This window comes from Salvia splendens, chromosome 21 (genome assembly GCF_004379255.2).
Source record: "Salvia splendens isolate huo1 chromosome 21, SspV2, whole genome shotgun sequence".
Classification (NCBI taxonomy): Eukaryota; Viridiplantae; Streptophyta; class Magnoliopsida; order Lamiales; family Lamiaceae; genus Salvia; species Salvia splendens.
This window is the reverse complement of record NC_056052.1, coordinates 4,505,891-4,527,884: the sequence shown is the minus strand read 5'-3', so window position 1 is coordinate 4,527,884 and position 21,994 is coordinate 4,505,891. Positions and strand designations below refer to the sequence as shown.

The 21,994-nt window shown below is 36.8% G+C and overlaps 3 protein-coding genes across 3 annotated transcripts; all 3 read right to left on the bottom strand.

Moving 5' to 3' along the window:
* Window positions 1-2,631: 2,631 nt before the first annotated feature.
* Window positions 2,632-5,074, bottom strand: LOC121785563 (chromatin remodeling protein EBS-like). The gene is made up of 5 exons (XM_042184019.1): window positions 4,937-5,074; window positions 4,110-4,452; window positions 3,929-3,997; window positions 3,028-3,154; window positions 2,632-2,878 (listed from the first exon to the last, which is right to left on the bottom strand). The coding sequence occupies exons 1-5, from the start codon at window positions 5,007-5,009 to the stop codon at window positions 2,852-2,854; spliced, it is 639 nt and encodes a 212-aa protein (XP_042039953.1). The 5' UTR covers window positions 5,010-5,074; the 3' UTR covers window positions 2,632-2,851.
* Window positions 5,075-10,194: 5,120 nt separating this feature from the next.
* LOC121783284 (protein STRUBBELIG-RECEPTOR FAMILY 8-like) lies at window positions 10,195-16,038 on the bottom strand. The gene is made up of 16 exons (XM_042181310.1): window positions 15,761-16,038; window positions 14,643-14,775; window positions 14,491-14,562; window positions 14,337-14,402; window positions 14,177-14,248; window positions 14,009-14,080; window positions 13,728-13,799; window positions 13,572-13,637; window positions 13,391-13,456; window positions 12,966-13,282; window positions 12,255-12,511; window positions 11,635-11,906; window positions 11,399-11,534; window positions 10,912-11,054; window positions 10,675-10,831; window positions 10,195-10,555 (listed from the first exon to the last, which is right to left on the bottom strand). Exons 1-16 carry the CDS (start codon window positions 15,864-15,866, stop codon window positions 10,403-10,405), a joined length of 2,160 nt encoding a protein of 719 aa, XP_042037244.1. The 5' UTR covers window positions 15,867-16,038; the 3' UTR covers window positions 10,195-10,402.
* Window positions 15,875-17,726, bottom strand: LOC121784078. Its single transcript, XM_042182258.1, has 3 exons — window positions 17,358-17,726; window positions 17,008-17,300; window positions 15,875-15,965 (listed from the first exon to the last, which is right to left on the bottom strand). The coding sequence occupies exons 1-3, from the start codon at window positions 17,724-17,726 to the stop codon at window positions 15,875-15,877; spliced, it is 753 nt and encodes a 250-aa protein (XP_042038192.1).
* Between the last annotated feature and the right edge of the window lie 4,268 nt (window positions 17,727-21,994).

Genomic DNA, 21,994 nt, shown 5'->3' with positions numbered 1-21,994 from the left:
CACCCTACCTTGATGATAATTGGGTTAACACTTTCCTAATTTATGAAAATTTTATCATTTCAAATTCAAGTGAGTAAAATAATTTACCAATAGGAATGGGACCTTGTCCCCATTTATATGGATCTGACCTTGAGGAGAGGCAGTTGCTTCACGTGCTAGTGAATGTTAATTCATCATCTCTTTTTTTGCATATATTTTTGCAAATTAATAGTACTTCATAAATTTAAGGATTGTGTCACAGTAGACTCGAATTCAAAATATTCGAAGTCTTTCTTTCGAAGATAAATTGTTATTCGAATCTTATGATCAAATATTGAGGCATGCTAGATTTTTCACCACAAAAGGAAATAATATGTAGTATATGAAGAAGTTTATTCCAATTATTTTCTTCTTATATAATGCGGAATTGGCCAAGTCGATTTTTGTAATTAACCTATTGAGGCATCCCATAAATATACTTATATGCCTAGCCAAAAGAAGTGCAAAAAATATTTAGAAAATAAGAGTTACAACATTTGAAGCCAAAGCAAACTGAATTGAATTTATTTCAGTTCCAAAGAAAAACAATAGCTTTTTGTTTTTTCTAGGATCCGTTGGATCGAGTAATGTTGATTGAAATTTATCCAACTTAAATAACTAAATAGAAAAGTACGAGATACTATATTATTGTGTTATCTTTTCATTAATACCTTTTGAAGGATAAGCCAAACATGGGAGAAAGTATAACGATAAATAAAGATATAAATTTCGATTAAATATAAAGTAATAAATCGATTAAAACATTCATAAAACGAGTACTAGTAGTTTATTTATTCATCGTAGGGTGTTCATGTATATATTTGAATTAATTAATAAACTTCTTTTTGGTGCGAGTGAAACAAGAAACCGTGGTTGTCGATGACGTTGAGATTCATATTCACCAAACCCAATACATAAATATATTATTTCTTCGATAAAAAGATGCAAATTGTGTTTAGTTGATTGCTTAATACAACATTATTGACCATTTTATATTACATTTAAACACGTCATTTGGGGGAAAAAGTTCACATGGTAATTGGTCCTCCACAACAGAAAGCTACGTATGTTTGCGTGCATTACTTATAAAATGAAATATTACGGTATGTACAATTAATTTATTTTATATACTCATTATATGCATAAAAATAGTCTTATTTATTGACAATACAAATTTTAATGTATTGTTAGAAAATGATGAAAATGTTTCTTAAATGGAAATAGGCTAATTTCAATGGTCAAGTCAAAACAAATAATGAGATTATTTTTGTGAACGGAGTACTTAGGATGAATTTAAATATTTATTCCGTTCTAAAAAAATTGCTATATAACTTTTTTGGTTTATCTACAAAAACAAATACGTGTTTGTTATTTTTCATTTAGAATTCATACAAGCCACCAGTCAGTTTATTAATATTTGTATCGTTGTTGATGTGACCCTTTTTTTGTGAAAGGGGGATATTATTTTTATGCGTCTATATTTATTTAATCAGTTTTGGGCTTTCTTGTGTAGCGGAGGTCTTGTTGGGCTCGACCAAAATTGGGTATGATAGCTTATTATAGAAGGTAATAAAGTCTAAATGATTGTGTTATTGGGCTCGATCCATACATAGTAGTAAAAGAATATAAATATACTCTCTTCGTCCACCGATAAACTTCTCATTTTGCCATTTTTGTCCATCCACCAATAAACGGCTAATTTATTTTTTAACCACTTTTGGTAATGGACCTCATATTCCACTAACTTTATCTCACTCACATTTTATTATAAAACTAATATACTCCACCTTCCACTAACATTTTCAACCCACATCTTTCTACTACATATCTTAAAACCCGTAATAGGTCAAAACTCCCATTGTATTGGTTGACGGATTATTTAAAATTAGTTAAAACTATGTCTATAAAAGTTGTAATGTGAGCCACGCTCAGCTTCAAGCTTGCATGGGGTTGGACTCGAGTGGTCTTGCATGGACTCAACTCGCCATCTTCTTCTTCCTTCATTATGGATACGTTAACATTTCCTCTCAATTCGAGCAAGGATAAGGGGTGGAATCCGAGCCTATTCCTTAGCCTCGAGAAGAATGGGTATAAGTAATTTTGAATTTATTTTATTTTATTATTTTAGTATAGAATATCTCTTATGTAGGTCTATAAAAATGTGTAGACTCTTTGATGTAAATTAATTAATGAAGAAATTATTTTTCTCTCATTTTGTCTATATTCTCCACTTGTATCAAAAGCTGCTCAAACTTTCTCCAACTAAAAACCAGGCCTTATCATTACTACCAGTAATGCCTCAAACCCCATCTACCAATAAATAAATAATCAAATGCATTAATTGTATGTGAATACACAAACTGTGGTCAACCTTCACATGCTTAAGAATTAATTGTAAGTGAATACATAAATTATGGTCAACTTTCACTTTTTAAACAACTAAAAAATCATAATTACAGAACACACAAACTTTATACCTTTTGGAACTCATCATATTTCTAAATTTCATTGAGTTCTATGAACAATTGTAAGCTGGTAGTGTCAAACTTTTGTTGATACTAATAGAAAGTTTTGATCACAAAAGCTATCAATTACCTCATGGTACAATGTGGATACACTAGCAACTAAATTAGATTGCAGAATATAAAGAGTCTTGCAGAGCAAGTCTACAATTTACAGATTAATCTGTTTAGGAAGCATGACCTACATAGTTGCATAGTATATGCTCTGCTATGTCATTATTTACAGATAACCACAAACCTAAGCAGGGGGAGAGTTCTCGACCTCGACCTATACAACAATGTTTAAGAGATCAGCAGAATGCATAGTGGTCTTACTTCCTCTGGCGCTTAGTCTCTGCCTGCACGAGGATGAAAATAGATTGGATGAATCTATGGTGGCACAACATATGTATTCAAGGATCGACAAAGGTGTTTTGTAGGATTACATAAACAAGATAGGTGAGATCGAAAAACTAAATAGGTTTGCCTAAAAAACAAGCATGCTTACTTTGCCATTTGTAAGTGAGTTTTGTTGGGGCTTTTTTGCGTCTTCGTCAGATCCATGTTCAGAGCAAATAAAGTGATCCAATTGCTTTGCCTCTTCCACTGTCAAATCTACACAAGCAGGATGGTACCTACAAAAGGATCACACTACATGAAGAAAAACATCATGATAAAATCATTACACCCACGATAATTTGAGTGCTTCCTCAGGGGAAGGGACGTGAAAAATAACGAAAACTCCACATTGCTTAGAATAATAGAACATTGAGGAGGGAAACAACATTTCAAGTGCGTCTAACACAAGAAGGTGACTCTTCACCCCATACCGAAAAACATACTATTGAAATCTAAACCAACAAGTATAGGGAAAAGTGTGGGCTGGTGCGAAAACATTCTCCATATCTTAGGATGAGAATATGAGAGCCAATTGCACATCTGGCAGTGAGATTGACGAAGAGCACAATAAGACAAGAGAAGAATGTGAGAATAATTGATGGGCATCATATAAAGACAAGACCAAGAAATCAAGAATCATGTAGACAACTAAGAGTGATTCACCCGAAGCAGCAGATTGGTTGTTTATGAATGATTCAAATAGGATGAAGAGGTTTCGCAGCTTATTATATTAGCTTAGTGTGTCTACAAGATGACTAGGTGAAACATAGATCAAAAGGAGAAGGCCATTCAAACAAAAGACATGGACTTTCGCAGGAAATCTGTAAAACAAGATACTTCTTTATTTACTGTCAATTCAATTGAAAAACACTCTCATCCTGCACTCTCCCTCCAAATCCATGGTTTGAAATCATGGATCCATGAAGGGGTATTTTGGGCTTGATGGGTATTAATTTTATGAAAAACATGGACACAATCACACAACAGAATCAGGGATATAACTCACGCACCAGTCTTTGCATTCATCGCACTGTATCATCAGGTCATCAGGATTGTAGGGCATCTCACATTTGCAATACCTTCAAAATGCAATCACAGAAAAACCATATAGTGTCTCCAGAAGACATAAGATAGAGCAACATAATTCATCATTATGAGCCAAAAGCACACAGTATAAAATGCACCACTCACACTGCCACACGGTCTGGCAGAAAAGCTCCAGTCGAAGGCTTATACTCAAAGCGGCAATAGTAATCCTCAGGGCCAACATTCTCCAGCTTAGTATAATTCTTGAAAGTGTGAACAACGCATTTTCCCTCAATTGTGTGAGCACTCTGCATGTCATGGTGATCTGACAAGAACAACTCCTTGGCTCCATGGAACTGTCTTCTTCCTCCAACTGCTTCCTCTGGCCTGTAGTACCACCTCACCCGCACTTTCATATTGTTACGGTTATCAGCCTCGATCTTCTCCACCCGTGCCACATAAGGCGCAGTGTTAGTTTCTGATGGCCGCATCAAGACACAATCTCCAGCTGAATTTCCACACAAACACAATAAAAAAACTAAATTTAGACACTTCAACGTCCACATACATCCATATAGTGTGTGAATAGCAGAAGCCCAATTTCATGGCTAAAACAAAAACAATAAACAGAAACTTGTCCTACGTTGAAGAAAATGCCAATTTCACCTAAAAATCTTAACCAATTTATTCCTTGATACTAGAATATACGTGCAGCATTTATGCACGTAATCTCATACTTAGGAATATTCACGCAACTACATCAAAGATTTGTTTGCTGTCAAAATAAAAATAAAAGAGAAAGGAAAAAAAAATGTATAGAATCCAGAAACATGCATGCAAAATACGAGTTCCCCACTGCAATGCTACATTTCCACCATTAATCACAACGAAACAACAAATTAACGAAAACCTAATTCCGCAGCAGCACTCTCAAAGCAAAACAGCTTCATTTCACAATCCATTGTCCACAGAGTTTACATCTCTCGATATACCTTTCACGATTTTGTTGGTGCCTCTAATTGTGTAGGAATCCGCATCTCTCTTTCCAGGTCTTGTTTTCGCCATGGATGGTCCGCTAAAAGAAACTACTCTCTCTATCTAACTCCCTCCCTCCCTCCCTCGAGAAACAGCAATCTTCGTCTCGAAGATTTCAGAAACGCCGGTGAAATGTATTCTGTCAAAACATAGAGAAATCAAAAGCACATGTAAATGGAGGCTGAATCGGAAATGGAATTACGTAAACCCTAGAACTACTTTTTGGGGGTAAAATTTTGTGGTAAAAAAAACCTAATCGAACTACGGGTTGTCCGTATTCAAATGGTATTTATTGAGTGTTTAAGTTTAAGAAAGAATTAAGAACACTAATCCTGACTTAAGTGCTGCTAATCAGGTCTGCTGCAGTCATTATTAATGATGCAGTTAGCACTTAGCAGTACTACCTACTGCCAATGGAAGAGGAGGGGACCTGCCTTTTGCAATTATATTCCATTAATTTCTTCAGGAAAAAAAATAAAATAATTTGAGATATTTTTCTTGGGAATTAATGTTACTCAATATGAGTACACAAGGTATTACTTATCACTAGTATTTATAATGCTTTGAATTTGATGCCATCATGTGGCCAGCCACACCATTATATTTTTGTAATAAATTATTAGTAATAGTTAATGCTAAGTGTAATTTTATGTAATTGCCCTTTTCCCACTATTTCAAAAACTATTACTAATATTTCACTTCAAATTTATTTATACAACATTCTCTCTCCATAATAATGACAAATATTATTTCCAAGAAAAATTACTAATAAATCTTTATTATGCACAATCTTCTATACTTTAAAATAAATTATATATATATATGAATATTATTAGAAATAAATCCTACCATATCTTAGTAAAAGATATCAATATATGATAAATAAATTATGCTAATAAGTATCTACGGTTGCATATAGTTAATATATTTTACGATCAAGTCAAATAAGATTAACTAATCTTATACCAATGTTACTCCTAGCTATTCTAATTTTGCTAGCCATTTTCCATGAATGTGCGTTATATAATTGTATTGCAAATCATAAAATTACTTATAAATTATAATTGTATCATATAATCAAAAGTTTAATTTCATTTATATATGTCACATATTAATGTATTATGTAAAATATACGGAGTACTAATGTAATGTTATTACACTACAAAAATAACTATAACTAATTATTGCCAAAATAACTATCATATGACACAATACAATTATATACCAATAACTAAACTTGATAATAATAATAATAATAATATAAACATAGTAGTAATAATATTAACTTATATGGATAACATGGATAAACTTTATATGCAAAGCACATCTAAAGGTCATGCTGTCATGGTACTAATAGGGTGAGTTTGGCCATAAATTTGTAATGATATATTAGTAGCATTGTACTATCATTATTATATAGTAGTTTCATTGTATGACAAACATTTAAATTTTTGTTACGAATACATACTATAGGCTATATTAATAAGACCAATAACAATAGTATTAAAAATACAAAATCATATTATTATATAATTGCTAATATATAGTATATTACAACATGGTGCCATGTAATATTATGAGCTAGTATATTACTGTCGCAGTTATCCTATTATTATTTTAGGTTTGATATGAGTTTTAATACAAAATTGATAAAGTAAGAGAGATGTAGACAGAAAAAAGAAATTAAAGTATTGTTATTTGGAATGAGTTCCACACTCATTAGTTTTCAAAATTGGAAAGAGAATATTTTTAGGGGCGAATTAAAAACGAAAGAATGTATATTCTTATAGGACGGAGAAAGTACTAGTTACTACTACATCGGCCTAATGCTATTAACATTTTTTTGGCTCATCCTAAACTATTCGCACTATTTCTATTTTAATAAGAGTTAATTAAATATTTTCGTATTAAGTGTCCCCTTACTACCCTTAAGTTACTAATTTAATTACACAAATTTATTTTAAAGATTTCAATTAATCTCCGACCATCAATTTTATACTAGTATATTATTTAACAATAATATATTTTCAATATATACTTTTAATATTGAAACAATCTTGCCTCAAAATATTTTAATCAATTTTATATAAAATAATTTTATAGTATAATGTTTACATTTATTTATTTAGAATTAATGTTAAATATAATATAGTTTAAATTATTTCATTTGTAAGTGAATCTAAATACGAATTATAGTATTCTAATATCATGAATTATAGTAAAAAATATTAAATAATAATATATAAAATATAAATAAAAGTAAAATAAAAATAGAAAAACCGGAAAGAAATATGACACAAAAGAAACGTACACTTACACTATTCAATATTTCCAAGATAAATACTCCCTATTTAATTTTACTCTACTCCCTATTTATACACAAGGGTAAATTAGTCTTAAAAAATTGATACTTTTAAGATGAACAAGTTTCAAGTAAAATTAGCATTAAATGTACAGGTTTTTATTAATATTTTATTTTTATGGCTGACCACATTATGGCCATTTAGCATCACTCAACACAGGGACGAAACCAGACATTTGAATAAGTCGGTGCTGAAACTAAAAAATATATATATATATATATATTGAAAATAATTATTTCAATATTCTTACCTCCTTTAATTATTTTATAAATCTATAAAGTGATGAAAACACAAATATAATGAATTTCAAATAATTTGACCAAAATGTCATATTTTGGTGATAATTAAAATGATATTGTTATATTAAAATAAGACAAAAAGAAAATATGTATTTTATATAAATTTAAAATTCTTGATATACTAATATTTTACTTGAATTAAATAGAATTTGACCAAAATTTTAATATTTAAATGACTACCAATATTTTTATATACTATATTAAAATAGATACACATAAATTATGATATTATGAAGATAAATGTACAAAATAATCTGTTATGCATAAATTCAGTATTAAATTATAAATCCAAAAAGGTTAGCATACAGTATTACTATTCCACAAAAATAAACGGTTCAAATTCACATATCTTTTTAAACACTACTAGGACTACTAACGTGGAGTATTCATTAACGAAAAGTGGATCCCACGTTGTAAATTCAATGACCATAATTACTTACTAATTAATCCACTTCTTTGCCCATTCGCCTCTCTCACCTCCTTTCTTCTTTGTGTAAAAAACGGTAAAAGAGAAATACACAGCAGCGGCCATGACCATGAGGATACAGGGACCGGCACCGCCCAAGCCCCCGCTGGAGCGGCGGCTTGACCTTCACTAGGTCCGTCCCTGACTCAACATGAGGGCTTGGCCTACACTAGGTATGTCCCTGACTCAACATGAGTATACAAGTGGTGTTACTTAGACCATCCACAATGCCGTCCAGCCGAGCGCCGGCACTGGGCGGTCTATTGCAGTCGCCCAGCGGGCGAATGGAGAGAGAAACCGCGCAGCGCTGGGCGGTCGCGTGGCGCTGGGCGGTCCGCTCGGCGCTATTGCAGCGCCCAGATCGCCCAGCGCAGCGCCTAGCGCGAAATTTAATTATTTTTTTTTCGAAACACTATATATACGCGGTTTGCTCATCATTTTCATTCGCACCACTTGTTTTAACGTATTTTTTTTAAATTAATGTATTTTTTTAAATTATTGTACTTTTTTAAATTTTAATAATATTATTAAACTTTTCCCGTATATGTCTCGTAAATTAAATTTCGTATATTGTGTGATTGTTAATTATTTCATTTTGTATATATTTGTTAATAGTGATGTGGATATTATGTGGCTAGGCTATGTCTGGGCTATTGCTGGGCTATTTGCTTGTTTTGATGATGTGGCAGGAGGATTTTTAGTGCTGATGATGTGGCAGTGGCTAGGCTATGATTGGGCTATTGCTGGACTATTCCTATTGTGGATGGTCTTATCACGCAATCGCAGGATGTTCAAGAAAGGCAAGAAACTGCTTAGCTGCAACAGATCAAATATTTCGAGCCGGCTTCCGTGGAAAATTCAGACTTTCTTTTTGATGCTGCGATCACATAAAAACATAAACTTTGAGGCTCAACAGCTAAATACAGCAGCTTCTGCCTCCCTGAAATAACTACATGAAACTAGCATCGCCCGAGAGTCCATCACTTGACTAGTCTTTCTTAGAGGAAAGCGATGTGCAGCAACTCCTGATGTCCTACCACATCTTCAACAAAAGGGCTAGGAAAGGCCGCTTCCGCTTCGTTTTTACGGGTGGAACTCCCTGCTTTAGCTACTCTTTCCCCATCTCCGGAAAGAACAGAAACAACTAGAACTCAAGTATTTATTTAAAAGGTGGCCATATAAGCATAATTTTTATAAATAGTAAAACTTGGGAAATTAATATGGCATCACCTAGAAAAAGAATATGCTAGAAACCAGAACAGAACAAACACGTTTGACAAAAAAAATATGGATATTGGGATGAGATGAGACTAGGGAGGTGGCATAATTGATGTGCAATATTTACTACATTTAATACTAGTATTATTTTAGTATTAAAAATGAAATTTTCAACTAATGGGTTGCAGCACACAACACAGTTGGCAGCACGGAGCTGTGGTGACCTTGAGGTCACGGGTTCAAACCCCACCACCCGCTGGAAGACTTTCGGCCTTAATTCATAAGCCCGGTCGAGCAGGATGTGTTCGGCACACTTGTGTGTTTATCAAATAAATTTCATTTGATTTTGTATTGTCATTCAATCAATCATCTTATTTTGATACTCCCTCTATCCCACAATAAAGTCATATTTTGTCATTCCGTCGATCCCACAATAAGAGTCATATTTCACTTTAACCATAAGAGATATTGAAATCTAATATTATGAAACTTTCAAAAAGTTAGGTTTTTCCCACGAACTTTAAAACTGGCAACGACAAATGAGCATAAAAAAGAGTCTAGAGACTTTGTCCTAGCGGCAAGGAACTTAGACATTATTGTATGAGGTGCCGAGTTCGAGCTCTCTTGACATCAGTTGTAATTTCCTCCTATCTATAGTATAGGAGTTTATTTGTAATTTCTCCCTTATATAGGAGTTAATTTTTTAAAAAAAACAACAAATGAAAATAAATGTAGCTAAGAAAATGAAAGTGCAACTTAGCTAGTAAAATGCTTCTCGTCCACTCAATAAGTCCCCTCAATAAATATTGAGCCTCTTTAAAAGTGAAATAAAATAGTTTGCAAATGGAAAATAAACAAGACAATTGGCATGGAATAATAGATACCTCATGATAATGTATAAATAAGTTAGTCTGTGCATCTTAATTACATTTATCTGCATTTTATGTTTTTCCAGTTATCAAGCTTCCTTCTGCTTTCTTTCCCCCTTAGCTTTAAACCCGCCTGCATATTCGCACTCGTATAATTGCGTTCAAAATTGCACAGGATGTGAGTTCCGCTGATGATGATTGATACCTGCTATAACATGTCATTTCCCTCATGATCTGCACTGCTCTTGAACGCGAAACCAGATTCTTCGCTCGGCCGCCTGGTCACGATGCTTGCTCTTTGCATCAATCTGACCAGTGCCTGCACAACTTCCGACATTGGGGGTCGGAATTCTGGCTCGGGCTGCATTGGGAAACAACAGTTATAGCTAGTTGTTGTCTCAACACTACGAGTCAATTTAACTAAGCAGATCATGACTGTAGAAACTTATGGCGCTACGTATTAACAGTGAAGAATATTACCTGGACACATAGTGCTATGATGTCAGCGAAACGGCTCAAAGACTTTGCTGGATACATTCCATTTAGGGTTGGGTCGACCATCTTTGCTAGAGCATCGATATCATGGAGTTGAGGAGTCGCCCATCTAACAAGTGACTGCTCTGATCTTACTCGTGAACTGAACAAAGAAAGAGATAGATTGGAAAAACAGATTGGACAAGCGCAATATCATCAGCAGGAATGTGAAACCATACGTACCTGTCAAGAGGTTTGCGTCCTGTCAGAAGCTCCAGCATAACCACGCCAAAGCTGTATACATCACTCTTTAAAGTGTATATTCCGGACAAGGCAAATTCAGGTGCACTGTAACCAAATGAGCCAATCATCTGGGTTGAAGAAACCTATCAACATTATCAGAAAAATCAGACCTTTCTTTAGTCCTTGGTCAGTCAGCAATGCGGCCTCAAATTAAACGCTTAAGGATCAGATTGATACGAAAATCCAACAGAGACTTTCCTAATTTATGCTTACTTAAGCCACAAAAATGCATTTCATCCGATAAGGACAGCTGTGTATTTCAAATCTAAATCAATCGCTCCGATAAGGACAGCTGTGTATTTCAAATCTAAATCAATCGCTTATTTTTCCGAGAATTCGCATTAAAGAAAAAGTGAATGAATTCGCATTAAAGAAAAAGTGAATAGAAGCGAACCCAATTACAAAGGAAATCCACCCTATAGATTACCTGCCGTTCTGTGTTTGGTGCCAGTGAGGCCAGCCCGGAGTCTGAAAGATGCGGGTTGAAATCCTCATCAAGTAATATGTTCGCCGCCTTTAAGTTTCTATGGACGACGGAAGGCAAGCACACTTCATGCAAGTACCTAAGCAACATGAATCAATTTTAGGAATCAATCCAGTAAAACGTGATGGTGTTTTCATGCATAAAACTAAGGTTTCAAAACTTTTTCTAGATTAGCATACTCCAAAGCTCGAGCAGTGCCAAGTGCCACCCTAACCCGTGCATTCCATGTCAGCATCTTGCTTCTCTCATCCGCAAAGTGCAGCATATCATGTAAGCTACCATTTCCTATATAATCGTGGACAAGAAGCCGTTGCCCATGCTCAGCACAGAAACCAGCCAGGGCTACAATATTTGGATGCCTCAGACGTGACATATTGGAGACGGCCTCGAGGAAATTATCTTCTTCCTGCAGTGACAGTGCTGCATGGTCGACTTTTTTGATGGCCATTATCTGAAGACACACATAATTTATAAGGTATCCCACTGACAGACACGGGTAAGCACATCACTGTCCATAATAACAGCCATCCCTTATATAGCTCACACTTAAAAAAAATGATCTTAGCATGTGCAGAAATCATAAAATCTATTCCTCGTGTTCCTAGGCTAAAACAAGTAAGAAATATATGTATATAAGCACATTTCACTTGAAGGCAACAACTTGTAGGAGCAACGAAGCATATAATCACTCTAGAAGAAAATGAACTAAGAAGCTATCCATTAGTAATCTTTCTTATAAACTGTATTCCGATTTCAAAAAATAAAGATGGCATCTAACCCAGGACCATAATGTTGTTACCTTTCCATTGGGGAAGTCAGCTCTATAAACGCGACCCAGCGAACCTTCACCAACCAAATTCTCTTGACTGAAGCTATTAGTTGCTGTCTGAAGAGCAGCAATTGTATAAGTAGCAGCAGTTATAGGATACTGCACTCTTTTCAAAGATCCATTTTTCCCTTGCAACCTTTCAACTGGAACACTTTCAGCTGGTGGGGGCTTTAGATCAGATGCAGTAGCTGTGGGCATTGACCTTTGCTCTTGCATCTCTACATTCACTAAAGACAAAATAAAATGAAGATGAATGATAATAAGCTCATGCAGTAATACGATAAACATATTAAACCACAATAAATTTGTATCTCTGTTTCAATTTCCCAAGGGCTTAATTTCAATCAAATCATACGAAATTAAAAAGTTGCTACTCGAAGCAAGCAAGGCTACAGAAAAAGGAAAGGAGTGGCTATCTTGCAACTTAATGCCAGTCAGAGATAGATTGAAAGAGCTGATTAGTTGACGCTGAAAAAGCATCATGGTTCTTAACAATGAATTTGCCAACTATAGCAATATTCATGCATCTAAACAAAAAACTCCACGCAGCAAAAACTCACAAGGTCATAGGTTTTCATTGTATTACAGTTGAAAGTCAGGGTAAGTGCTGAAAGGTAGGTTAATGTTAACAAAAAAATAAGTTTTTTAAATTGCAAATTAATGAGGATGTAGAGTTTTCACCTTTATGACCACTGAGAGGAAGACTTCCCGTCGGGGGACGTGCTGCAATTTCCTTCTTGTTTCCCCATCTAAGGCAAAGAAACAGTGCAAGCAGAAAGAAGCCTACTGCAAACAAAGATCCCAGAACTATGCCAATTATAAGTCCAACTTTTGACCCATTCTTGCTTTCATCATGAGACTTGTTTGGAGTATTGGATTGAGGTGTATGACCAGCTGGAGGAGCTTTCCTACTGTTGTTGCGAGATCTACCAGGAGGAGGTGAGGTATATGGTGGTGGTGGGGGAGCAGGGCCATTTGCAAATGTGTTTCCATCATATCTGATATGTGAGAAAAGTTAACTGGGACAATTTAAATTGACAAGATCACTATAAATGTTCAGTTAATTTTATCATCCTCAACCTATATAAACAACATCAATCACTTACACAAAATTGGGGATAGAAATTAGTTCTTGTGGTATCCATCCACTAAAATGGTTGTTTGCAACATTTCTGCAGAATTTAGTAGAGGACAAACAGATAAGATATATTGATGAAAAAGCAGTACCCTTGTCAGGCCTTCCATTTAATTTGAGGATTCATGATGAGGTCCATAGGCGATACTTACAAATTTGTCAAAGGCAAATCGACAAGGGTGTTGAGAGAACCTGTTAATTGGTTGCTTTGTACTTGGCTGTCAAAGAAGTATTAACATGATCTTAATAGAAGGTAAAAGACAAACATGAGAGAAGAAAAGAAAGAATTGGGAATCAGTCATTCTCACAGTGTTGAAAGATTAGTCAGTGAGGCAAACGAAAGTGGTAGATCACCAGTGAAGTTGTTGAAGGATATATCCCTGAAATAGGCTTGTATTAGACATCCTAGACAAAAATGCCCCAGAGTTACTAGTAAAGAGCAAAATTTTAATTAAGAAAATGAGAGACAATGTGAGATTTAGGATGATTGTGAGTAAGCCAAAGGAAATTATGGAATCACGGAAGTCTCAGAAGCACATGGATATTGTTAATGAATTGGTATCAGAAGATGGATAATTAATCCACTCACAAAGTAGCAAGATCAGAATGATTCGCAAACATATCTCCAACTGCCTGAGACAATACGTTTCGGCTGATGTTCCTAAAACCATGAATAAAAGAAAGATTAAAATAATTAGATCACACAATGCTAGCATTTCCTGTTAATATGCTAACTCTTAAATGATGAGCCTCTTACACATAATTAAGTGAGCCCATGGTAGATATGGAATACGGAATATTTCCACTCAAATTATTTGCTGCAAGGTTTCTGCATCAGGACACGGACTAACATTAGAATTGATGATTCAGAAGATTTATTGACTGCCAAATGAAAGCATATAGAGTGTTGACATTACAAGCTCGTCAGGTTGGGAGGCAACTGATACGGAATCGAATCATGAATATTATTGTTACTCAAATCCCTGCCACATAAGGAGAAAAAAAGATTTAGCGTAAAGAAAGTAAAAAGAATTCGAACTATCTCTATGAATGAACAAAGTGTTTCCTTACAATGTCTTGAGTGACACAAGGTTGTTGAGTAAGTATCCCATTGTTCCAGTCAGTCCCAATCCAGATATCTGGCTGTTTAAATCATAACAATGCTTCTCATATCTAGGGGACATGTAAAATAAAGAAATAAAAACACAGGGTAGTACACTCACATAGAGACAACAGAAGATCCTTGACAGGTAATCCCCTTCCATGATTCTCCACAAGGATCACCACCACTTGATTTCCAGCCTGTTAGCCGTGAAGAACTATTCAATGAAGTGTAGAGAACTTGGAGCCCTTGAGCTGGACATTGCATGAAAATGTTCAGTTCAGCATCCTCAAAGGCAATCAATCAAATAATTAAAACACAAATAATCAGGAATTGCCATGAAGCATCAAGACCAATGCACAAGCCTATTCCACAAGCAACTACATGAATTGTGCCCTAAAGGAGATCATTTAATAACAAAACAACAATTGGGTTATTTGAATCCCCACAGTCGGTCATTTTCAGTCCATTCCTGAAATGAAAAATGTCAGGAGAAAAAGATTAAACTTTTATGTACTACAAAACATTTAAAGTTTATTGATTATTTTCTCTGTATATACAAACAGACAAGTGCTCAATCTTTTATGTACAAAAAGATCGGTTATTTTCTCTGTATATACAAAAGATGCAGAACAAGACACGAAATGCAGCAAATCTTCAAGGTTCATTTCTTCGGATCTGTTTCTTTAAACAAAAGAAAAGCACATAAGATCAGATAAGTGATACGAATTAGATTAGCTTGATGCAGAAATTAGTAAATACGGAGTACTTATAGCTAATTATATACAATCATTTCTTATACATTTTCAAGAAACCAAAAACAAGATAATACTCTCCTCATTTCTTCCATATACACAACTAAGGCGTCTGCACGAGGCTCCAAAATATTCACAACAACATTACTATACTCTTTAAAACAACACAGCTCAAAAAGCATAAATATAAACTTCAAAATAAAAAGAAACTGTGAATGTAAAATCTCAAGCATTCTTCTTCTCACACAAAAACAGAGCCACGCCGCAATAGTAAAATAAAAAATTACTATTGAGTCTCCACAGCAAACAAAAAAAAACTTCAGTTTCTCCAAAAGAAAGTAGGCACTTTCCATGAAACTCATTTGCTCTTTCACTTTCACAAATTCTCCAATCAAATCAAGCCAAACAGCAGCAGGATGGGGACGAAAGAGACAAAAGCAAAAGGAGGACCATAACAAGTAGAGCAAAAGCTCTCAAATCGTACCGTCGCTAGGATCAGTAGTTCCACCAACCGCGGCACACGAATTGAGTATCACCGCTGCGATAACCGAAAGCTCAATTAAAAATGACGCCGCGGGTCGGCGCTCCATCGCCGCTGCTAAGCTGAAGCTACTAAATTGGTGAGCGCAAAAGTTAACCTAATCGAGCATTGCCGGTGAGCTGAGCTGTAGAGGAGGAGGCGTGATCCTCTGAGTTGTCAACATTGGTAAGCCTTAAAAGCACTCTTCTGAGATTCGAAGCTTGAGAGAGAGAGGGAGGCCAGTTTGAGTACACTATAAGAGTGTCCACAATGGTTGCCACCATTTGTGGCCCGGCCACCATTCGTAGCACTCATGTGGCTTCCGTAATGGTAAAGTCAACAAAACTATCAAAATAACAAGGGCCACCAGATGTGGCCCTCTTTAAAAAAAATTAATTTGTTTATTTTTTTAATATTATTTTTTAATTTAAGTCTAATAAATTTTATTAGTTTTAAATTTATGATATTTATAAATTTAATTAAAGTAAAATAATGTGGATTGTAAATTAGAAATTTCACAACCTAGAAAAAATGTAACAATAACTTCGTTGTATTATATTGAAATAGGAAAATTATACAACGAAAGTGACATAATTTAAAAACAACAAGCCGGAAACCCAAATCACTCTGCAGCGCCCCTTCTACGGTTCCAGACCTCTTCAACCATATCAACCTGCAGTGAATCATGCGATATTTGGCTCCGCATATCGGTGTACCTCTGGATCAAGTATTCATTACTACGTGGTACACCCATCTGTATGGGCTCCATGGCAATACCCGAGCTCGTACTAGCACCTTCTTCGGGTGTCCATCGCTCTGCAGCAAATCCTTCGTCATCTATTATCATATTGTGCAATATGATACATGCAGTCATGATGTCTGCGACATCATTTTCGTTCCATTGTCGAGCCGGGCACCGTATAATGGCCCATTGCGCTTGCAGTACACCAAAAGCTCGCTCAACGTCCTTCCTAGCACCCTCTTGTTTTTTCGCGAAGTAGGTTTGCTTCGGCCCAACGGGTTGTCGGATCGTCTTCACAAACACGGGCCAGCGAGGGTATATCCCATCGGCAAAATAGTACCCCATGTTGTACTGAGTTCCGTTGGCCGTGAATCTCACTTGCGGCCCCTCACCCCGACTCTCGTCATTAAACAAGTGTGACGATCGTAGAACGTTGATGTCGTTGTTCGATCCAGTGACACCAAAATACGCATGCCAGATTCGTAAGCGGTAATCAGCAATGGCTTCCAAAATCATCGTGGGATGTCTGCCTTTGAAGCCAGAAGTGAACAGCCCCTTCCAAGCCACTGGACAGTTCCTCCACTCCCAGTGCATGCAATCGATGGTCCCCAACATCCCCGGAAAATGATGTGCAGTCCCGTGCATAGCAATCAATCTCTGGCAATCATCGGCCGATGGCTTCCGTAGATACTCCCCTTTGAAGATATCATTGATCCCCCTGCAAAACTGCCTCAGCGTCTGTAGTCCAGTCATTTTGCCCATCTGTAGGTATTCATCGAACATGTCAGCGGGCCCGGCATAGGCAAGCTGTCTAATTGCCATCGTACACTTCTGGAAAGTCGACAAGCCGGGTTGGCCGGTAGCATCATATCGCAAGTTGAAGCACCTGAACCGCTGCGCCAAACACGTCGCTATATGGACGAAGAGATTTTTCGACATTCTGAATCGCCGACGGAAAACTTCTGGCGGATAACGGGCGTTGTCGTTGAAGTAGTCCTCCATCAACCTGCGGTCTGCCCCGACATGATCACGATCGAAAAATCGCCGATGATGGAATGGCCGGCCAATTGCCACCGCCGCCTCAGCCGCCGCCTCTTCTGCCTCTTCCGCTTCACGTTGCACCGCCGCAACAAGGTTTTGGAACTCTAGATCTACCGCTTGTTGGAATTGTTCATCGTCGGAATCCATAATTACAAGGTTAAATTGAAGTTGGAAGGGAAGATTGGAGGAAAATGGGAGTAAAATGGAGTTGGAAAATGGAGTGGAAATGTAGTATATTTATAACAAAATTTCGAAAATTAAAAAAAATAATAATAATAATAATTTTCCGCGGCCCAGCCGCGATTCGCGGCTCTTGCAATGGGAGGGCCGCGGCTCACACGGCTCTGCCGCGTGAAGGCCGCGGCCGTGGCTTAGCCACGATTCTCACCTCACCGCCCCGGCTCTCGGCCTTTGCAATGGGGGACCGCGCGCCGAGCCGCGGGCCGCGGCTCCCCCATTGTGGACACTCTAAGGACATCTCTATTGGCTTTCACCCGGCAATAGCAAAGCCACAATCTCCTCTTGTCACATCATCAGCACTAAAAATCCTCCTACCACATCATAAGGACAAGCAAATAGCTCAGCAATAGCCTAGCCACATCACCCCTAATTATATAAAACAAATAATTGACAATCACACAAAATACATAATTAAATGTACGACACAGATACGGGAAAATTCAATAATATTATTTAAATTAAAAAAATACAATAAAAAATACATTAATTTTAAAAAATTACATTAAAAAATACATTAATTTAAAAAAAATTACATTATTTAAAAAAAAACACGACCTCCGCCTCACTCCTCGTCTCCGTCGCCCCCCTCGCCGCCGTCACCGTCGTCGCCGCCTCCGTATCGGCCGGAACCCCCTGGTGCCCCCCCGGTCTTCAAATCGTCATGCATGCTCACGAGCATTGCATGAAGAAAACTCTTCTCCTCGGGGTCCGTCGTCGTCCGCCATTTGGCTAACGTCTTGCCATCTGAGCGCGCGTTTGTTGACGCGCGAAGAATTTGAGATCCTCTGCCGACTGGCCAAGGGGGGATGCCGACTGTACCTCCTGGGACCCCCCGGCGCCCCCCTCGCCTCCCGTTGCGCCCGCCTTTAACCAACCGGGCGAGTTCGGCGAGTGAACGATGGCGGGGACGGGAGCTCCTCCGCATCCTCGGGGAGGTCTTGAGAACCGCCGCTGCTGCCGTTGTAATCACCGGTATAGTTCATTCGTTGCTTCTTCGGCCAGCCAGCGTCGACACCTGCCCGGAACTTCTCGGAGTCGTTCAGCACCTCGTAGCAGTTCCAATAGGTGAACTCCTTATACAACCCGGGCTGCAGCAATTTTGGCGTACAAGCCCGAAAATCGGGAGACCCCAGCCCTGATTCGGTCCCACCCCTTCCGGCACTCCTCCCTGGTGCGCGGCCTCCCCTCCAGGCAAAATCTCATGTAGGCTGCAGCAATTTTGGCCCACATGTTGACGATCCTCTGATTGTTCGAAGTCAGAGGATCATCACAGACACTCACCCACGCCTTGGAAAGCGCGACGTTCTCCGCGTCCGTCCACTTCCTCCGCACTGAGGGGTCGTCCTCAACCGACTGCGACGACTGGCCGACCCTCTTGTCCTTCCCCTTGCCCTTCTTCTTTGCGGGGCCTCGACCCCGCCCTACTCCCCCGTTTGAACGGGAGTTTCCGGAACACCGAGAAGATCAAACCCCAACTCATCTAAGGAGAAAGTCTCATATTGCGTGAACTGCGCCTCCGTTGGGGTCGATTAGTGTGAAGAATCAGTCGAAAAATCAAAACTGGGGCGATAGACGTTTTTCCCCCCAGGCGTCCCCTGCGTCGCCGGTACCCCTCCCGGCATCATCTACATCCCGGGTGTCCACCCCGGCATAGCCGGTAAACCCCAGGCATACTCCCCCTGGGTGCCATCCCGGGCATCATCTGCTGCCACGGGTACATGTTGTAGTACCCGGGCATCAGACCTCATCCACCTCCCACGGGTACCGAGGGAGTTTGAGACCCGCTAGTCACTGGAGTACCTTCGTTATTGTTCTCCATTTCGCGTTATTGATCTTGTACAGAAATTAAGATAGAGAGTACTCATTAAAACAAGTGGTGTGAATGAAAATGACGTGCAAATCGCGTATATATAGTGTTTCGAAAAATTTTTAAAAAAATTAAATTCGCTCGCCGATCCTGAGCCTGCAATGGCGGCATGGGCGGATCCAGCTTGCAAGGTGCTGGGGCAATTGCCCCTCCTCACCCCTACCTCACTCTTATACATTTACATATAAATTTCCAATTATATACTCTAATTATACTAATTGCCCCTTCTTAAATAGATAAATTTTTCCTAAATACAAAATTTTGCCCTTTCTCATATGAAATCCTAGCTACGCCCCTGAATGGCGGCAAACGGACCGGCGAGCGCTCGCGAATCGGCCAGCGCTCGCCGGTTCCAATGATTCGGCCAGCGCCGGAAATCGGCTAGCCGGCCCGCTCGTCGCCATTGGAGATGCTCTAATTAATTCTGTCGACTGGAATAGGAAATAGTAATTAGTAAGAATCTAATTATTGGTAGCTTTTTTTTATAATTCTTCCAATTCATACGATTAAATATTCAGAATTCAGAATTCAGAAATAGGAAAAATTTGGGAATTCTGATACGATATTCCCTTTCGAGAAAGTGTGGTTCGTGAAAATAAATCGCACTATTCTCTCATTCCTAAATCAGTATATTTATAGACTATAGTTATATTCGAAATATTTTGTTGCTGAAAATCAGAAAATGTGGCTAGAGTTAAGACTATAGTTATAACCGCTTGTGAGTGAGAGTGATGAAGGCTCTTCAATCTTCATACTTTAGTTACATATTTTTTGATAAAAATAGGAGTATTAGTATTTTTTTATGAGAGGTATATACTGCCAAATTTGACACGTATATATACCCGGACTTATTTATATGAAAAAATTAGGAAAATTGAAATTTTGGATGAATACAGTGTTTTTAACATGATGATGTAGGGTTTTACTAAATTCAAAGTGTTGAAATTGGGGGGAGGATCCCCTACTGTGGGGGAAAACACAGCACAAGGTGCTGTGCTACAAAACGACACAGTTTTTGACATAAGTTGTTGTACATTTATTTTCATTAGTCAGTCGCTCATCATTTTCCTCTTTTTTCTTAGTACATAACACATGTTTTTATATTGCTTCTACAAACTTAAGATGGGTTCATGGTCCATGGAATTTGAATCATAATTTTTTAGCGTTTTTTTATTTCTTAGTTTGCAAAATTTTAAATTTTGAATTTTAATACAAATATATAGAAAGCTAGAATATAGGATTATATGGGATTTAATCTTTTATTTCTTACATATATTTTTAACCATAAACATAAACGGGTCAATTTATTGAATTATTTAATAAATAATTAAAATTTTCAATATATCAAAATACTACTCCCTTTTCCCTTTGTCCTACGATAATATATATTTTTTATTGAGCACGAGATTTAATGCTCAATTGCTAAAAAAAAGAGGTAGAAAGAAAAAGTAATTTATTGTTAGTAGAGAATGAGTTCCACCTTATTAGAGTGATTTTTTTTTTCAAAATTAGAAAAATAGTACTTCCTCCGTTTACAAAAAATAGTCTCATTTTGTCATTTTAGGGGTGTCCATGAAAAATAGTCTCATTTCAAAAATGAAAACTTTATCTCCCACTTTATCTACTTTTCTTATCATCTCTTTTACTTTTTTCTCTTATATCTCATACTCTGCCTACTTTTCCTCTATTTCTCTCTTACTCTACTAATTTATCATTAAAACTCGTACCGTCCATAAATGAGGCTATTTTTTGTGGACGGATGTAGTAATATATATGCATATAGGACATGGTTTATTTCATAACTTTTTTTAAAGTTATAATACAAATATTAATATCAGTTAGTATCACAAAATATATTATGTCTCAATATCAGTATGTTGATTCATATATATTAGTTCCTGAGTCAAATTAGTTCATAGGACAAATATCAGTAATTGATATGTTTTGTGATACCAATTGATATTAATATATCAGCCAACTGATATGATTTTCAGTTCTCAAAGTTATCATTTTAAATAAATTATCACTAAAATAAAAAATATATAATCATTTATTCCAGCAAATAATTCAATAGATTGATTAATTTAAGAATGTTAAAAGTATATGTAAGAATAATAGTAGAAGATTGGATCGTATGTAATCATCCTATATTATATATATTTGCATTAAATTTGAAATGTTAGTATAGTATTTTTGGTATATTTCAACTATGTTATATTTATAAAACAAACTTAAAATTTGTGCGAAATAAAAGAAACTTTAAAAAATTATATACTTCTAATTCCACTGACACTTTTTTGTTTGTGGA

Bases quoted from the DNA above. Each gene is read 5' to 3' on its own strand.
- LOC121785563 (XM_042184019.1), bottom strand. From the start codon at position 5,009: ATGGCGAAAACAAGACCTGGAAAGAGAGATGCGGATTCCTACACAATT. The intron at 4,453-4,936 runs GTATATCGAGAG...GTGGAAATTCAG, and splicing joins CACCAACAAAATCGTGAAAG to CTGGAGATTGTGTCTTGATG. The intron at 3,998-4,109 runs GTGAGTGGTGCA...TGCATTTTGAAG, and splicing joins CTGCCAGACCGTGTGGCAGT to GTATTGCAAATGTGAGATGC.
- LOC121783284 (XM_042181310.1), bottom strand. From the start codon at position 15,866: ATGGAGCGCCGACCCGCGGCGTCATTTTTAATTGAGCTTTCGGTTATC. The intron at 13,457-13,571 runs GTAAGTATCGCC...TAAATTCTGCAG, and splicing joins GATTTGCCTTTGACAAATTT to AAATGTTGCAAACAACCATT. The intron at 10,556-10,674 runs GTAATATTCTTC...TTCCCAATGCAG, and splicing joins TCATAGCACTATGTGTCCAG to CCCGAGCCAGAATTCCGACC.
- LOC121784078 (XM_042182258.1), bottom strand. From the start codon at position 17,726: ATGGATTCCGACGATGAACAATTCCAACAAGCGGTAGATCTAGAGTTC. The intron at 17,301-17,357 runs GCAATTAGACAG...GAATACCTACAG, and splicing joins CTTTCCAGAAGTGTACGATG to ATGGGCAAAATGACTGGACT. The intron at 15,966-17,007 runs GTATTTTGGTGT...TTGACAACTCAG, and splicing joins CGCTTACGAATCTGGCATGC to AGGATCACGCCTCCTCCTCT.